This window comes from Eurosta solidaginis, chromosome 5, assembly GCF_040869045.1.
Source record: "Eurosta solidaginis isolate ZX-2024a chromosome 5, ASM4086904v1, whole genome shotgun sequence".
Taxonomy (NCBI): Eukaryota; Metazoa; Arthropoda; class Insecta; order Diptera; family Tephritidae; genus Eurosta; species Eurosta solidaginis.
The window spans coordinates 228,171,380-228,175,173 of record NC_090323.1 but is presented as its reverse complement, the minus strand read 5'-3'; the positions used below and the strand labels follow the sequence as shown (position 1 = coordinate 228,175,173).

Genomic DNA, 3,794 nt, shown 5'->3' with positions numbered 1-3,794 from the left:
TGCTAGCTTTAATGTGTACACGTACAATAGAGTGGCTGGTTCATGTTTTTGTTATTGCGTGATTATTTACTAACAGCTTAGTGTTGCTAATATTCGCCACAGTATAATTATTCCCCACAATTGGGATTAAAATGCATATAGAAGTAGTATGTACCTAATTAGTGAATGAGGATATAGCAACAAAAAGGCAATACTTAGAGACCAATTGCAAAGCGAGCAGCGGGGCATTCATATGGCTGAGTGGTTAACGGCATCTGCCTTCACACTAGTATAAATGTATGCATGTTGTAGATTTCGAGTTCATCTGGTAACCTTGCCGTGCGCGGACGTGTTTTTGATCGCTCTTCGAATTGTTATTATTTTTACTTTGTAAACAAGTTTTGTCTTTTATAAATATTTATTCATATAATAGAAAACAGTTTATAAGTTTAATTTCGTATTAAATCTTTACACAGTGCAATATACATAGTGGCTTTTTGTGCAATTTAAACATTCAGTCTGTGTGTTCATATATCATAGATTTTCACGAAAATTTGTGATAACTGCATACCTTTTTGTTGGTAGCTGCTACATATTAGCAAGTCATTGTGTGCCCTTTTTGCTTTGTGTTGTGTTCGCTGCTAGCTATACGCTGTCTTGCGATTTGCATCCAGTGCTCCAAAATAACTCTTGCCCATAATTTTTGAACAGCTGTTCAATTTATCTTATGCTTATAGTTTCTTTTGCCTATTTTTCTTTTGGGTTTGTTTAACTTTGCAATTATGTTGGATTGCTGTGTCAAGAAGTGCACCAATCAAAAGAAAATTTCCCGTGGTGATACTTATGTTTGTTGTTGGCTCTGTGATAATATGGCTCATGTTATCTGTGCCGGTTTCTCTCACATAGGTGGTCGGGTGGTTGACCTAATATCCAGCAAAATTGGACTGAACTGGACATGTCATGATTGTCGTTCCTTAGAAAATGACATGCGAGCTTTTATGAGGCAAACTCAGAAAGAGTTCAACAACATTTTTATTGGGTTTCGTGACCTTAACGAAAGATTCAAAACGATGGAGGCTCACTTTAAAAAATTGAAAGTGATATCTGAATCCCCAAAACGAAAGAAATGTATGCCCAACAATGACTCCAACTTGTCTTCGAGTCAGGGGCAAAGCTGTCCTCCTACGAATGTCCCTTCAACCGCGTTGACTAATACGAACAGGCTAACCAAAGACGTTATGAACAATGCAGCTCAGGAATCTCTACAAGAATCTACACAAGGTTGTGTCGACACTTCCAGTGAGACGATCTATGGCAAATTAAACGATGCACGAACTAATAGTGGTACTTTTGCGGCTGTTTGTTCTACGTCACCAATGTTGATTTCGCTGGACTCCCCAATTCATCCTACACCTCCACCGGTATCTTTAGCTCCAACAATAACAGTTACCGATACTGGGGTTGTTGATAGCGATACAAGTGTACCTGAAAAAAATAGTACGGGCTCGATAACCAACGCTATAACGGCCGCACCTTCCCAGCTCTCTGGTGCGCTATCCGCTACTCCTTTGCAGGTGACTGCCGTGCCACCTCGTAGGGCTGTATTTGTGTCCCGATTACACGCCTCGCTTACCGAAAATGACATTGCTCATTACGTTTGCTCTAAACTTGGTGTTGCACCCACTAGTAACATCAATGTGTATAAATTTAACTTTAAATATGAGAGAGATATCTCCTCATTTAAAATATCCCTTTCAGATGAATATTTCGATAAGGTACTTGATTCCTCTTTTTGGCCCAAGCATACTGTGGTTCACTTGTTCACGAGAAAGGCGAGGGCCGAACCTGTTTTATTACAGCCAAAAAACGGTATGACGAACACAGTAATAACAACACAAAGGTAATTGCTGATCTGTCCCGTCTTCTCATTAATTATCAAAATGTTCGTGGTTTACGATCAAAACTTGTTCCATTCTTCCTTAATTCTTTCAACTTTTCTGCACAAGTTGTAGCTTTTACGGAGACCTGGCTAAAGCCTGATAATTACAATTCTGAGGTTTTTTCAAATAAATATGCTGTTTATCGGCGTGATCGCATCTCTAGAGCGGGAGGTGTCCTTATTGCTGTTGAATCTAACCTATCGTCTGAGTTGATTTCGCTGGACAATATCTCTCATATCGAATTCATAGCAGTTAGGCTTTCATTCGGTAGCTATACCGTAATTGTTTGCTGTTCGTATATACCACCTCGTTCGGATATGGATGTTTATGCTAGTCATAGCTCGGCCATCTGTGATTTGCATACGAAGTTGGGAGATAACGATCGACTTGTTGTTGTTGGTGACCTTAACTTGCCAACAGTTAGTTGGGTTAATATAAGTGATTCAAACTTTTTAACTCCCACTGTTCAACATCAGTTTCTCAATTGCTTGTTAGACTCATCTCTTTTACAGATTAACAATGTTCCAAATAGTGGAAATAAAATGCTGGATTTAGTATTTGTGGATGGCTCGGTGGGTACTGCCCTTACGCAAATACCACCTTTATCCCTTCCAGAAGACCCTCTTCACCCTACGCTAGAGATATCACTTGATATCAGCCTACCCCGTAGGATTCAAGTACAGTCTCGTCCCCGATCTAGATGCTTCTACAAAGCGAATTTCATTATGCTCAATGATCTGTTGGCTTCCCATGACTGGTCGGATCTCTATGCTTGCACTGATGTCGATTCGGCTATCTCTATATTTTACAGTACGCTTGATAGCTTCTTTGATACCTGCATTCCTACTCGCTATACCCTATGTTCGAATAAGCCCCCTTGGTTTTCAAGGCAACTTATCAGACTTAATAACATCAAATCTAGGCTTAAGAGGTACAAGAAATCTGGAGCATCTGCAGACCTCTCTAAATATCTAATAGCTCATTCTAAATTTCACGGTCTTAATCAGCTTTGTTATAAAAATTACTTGAGTTGTTGTAAAGCCCAATTTTTTAGAAATCCAAAAAAGTTTTACAGTTTCGTAAATTCAAAGCGGAAAACTTCTGGGTATCCTTCCTCATTAACCTTTGGAGGTAAAAAAGCTTGCACTGATGACGACGTTGCTGAACTATTTTCTGAGTTCTTTAAGTCCACGTATTCATCCAGTGGTTTTCATTCTGGTCAATATCCCTATCGCTTAGATAGCTCGAATTACATTAGGAATCCTGCTATTGATGGTAATATTGTTCTTCAGAGTCTTCAATCTTTGAAGCCCACCTTTTCTCCGGGACCGGACGGTGTTCCTAGTTGCGTGCTTAGGTACTGCGCCGAAAACATGTATGAGCCTATTTTAAAATTATTTGAGCTATCTCTGGGATCTGCGTCATTCCCGGCACTTTGGAAACAGTCTTTTATTATACCCCTGCATAAAAAAGGTAGTAGGTCAAAAGTTGAAAACTACAGGGGTATTGCTAAACTTTCAGTCATTCCTAAAGTCTTTGAACAGATTGTCACCAATCAACTGCAATATCAGTGTTCTAGTCTTTTATCTCCATGTCAACACGGTTTTATTCGTCAAAGGTCTACCACTACAAATTTGCTTGTATTCACCTCTATAGTTATGGAAGGATTTTTAGCGAACAAGCAAACGGATGTCATCTACACGGACTTCAGCAAAGCATTTGATACGGTCAACAACGAGTTGCTTATTCATAAGCTTGATTTACTGGGCTTTCCGTTTCACCTATTAATGTGGCTGAAAAGCTATCTTTCTAACCGGACCCAAAAAGTCCTGTTCAAGTGCAATCTGTCGGAATCGTTCGGAATTTCCTATGGCG

At 39.5% G+C, this 3,794-nt stretch overlaps 1 protein-coding gene across 1 annotated transcript; it reads left to right on the top strand.

The window, feature by feature from the left end:
* Positions 1-323: 323 nt before the first annotated feature.
* On the top strand, positions 324-3,442 carry LOC137233748 (uncharacterized). The gene is made up of 2 exons (XM_067757078.1): positions 324-1,497; positions 1,562-3,442. The coding sequence occupies exons 1-2, from the start codon at positions 762-764 to the stop codon at positions 1,852-1,854; spliced, it is 1,029 nt and encodes a 342-aa protein (XP_067613179.1). The 5' UTR covers positions 324-761; the 3' UTR covers positions 1,855-3,442.
* Positions 3,443-3,794: the final 352 nt, after the last annotated feature.

Excerpts from the sequence above, each read along its gene's own strand:
- LOC137233748 (XM_067757078.1), top strand. The coding sequence starts at position 762 with ATGTTGGATTGCTGTGTCAAGAAGTGCACCAATCAAAAGAAAATTTCC. Across the intron at positions 1,498-1,561 it reads TACGGGCTCGATAACCAACG|CGTGCCACCTCGTAGGGCTG; the intron begins CTATAACGGCCG and ends GCAGGTGACTGC.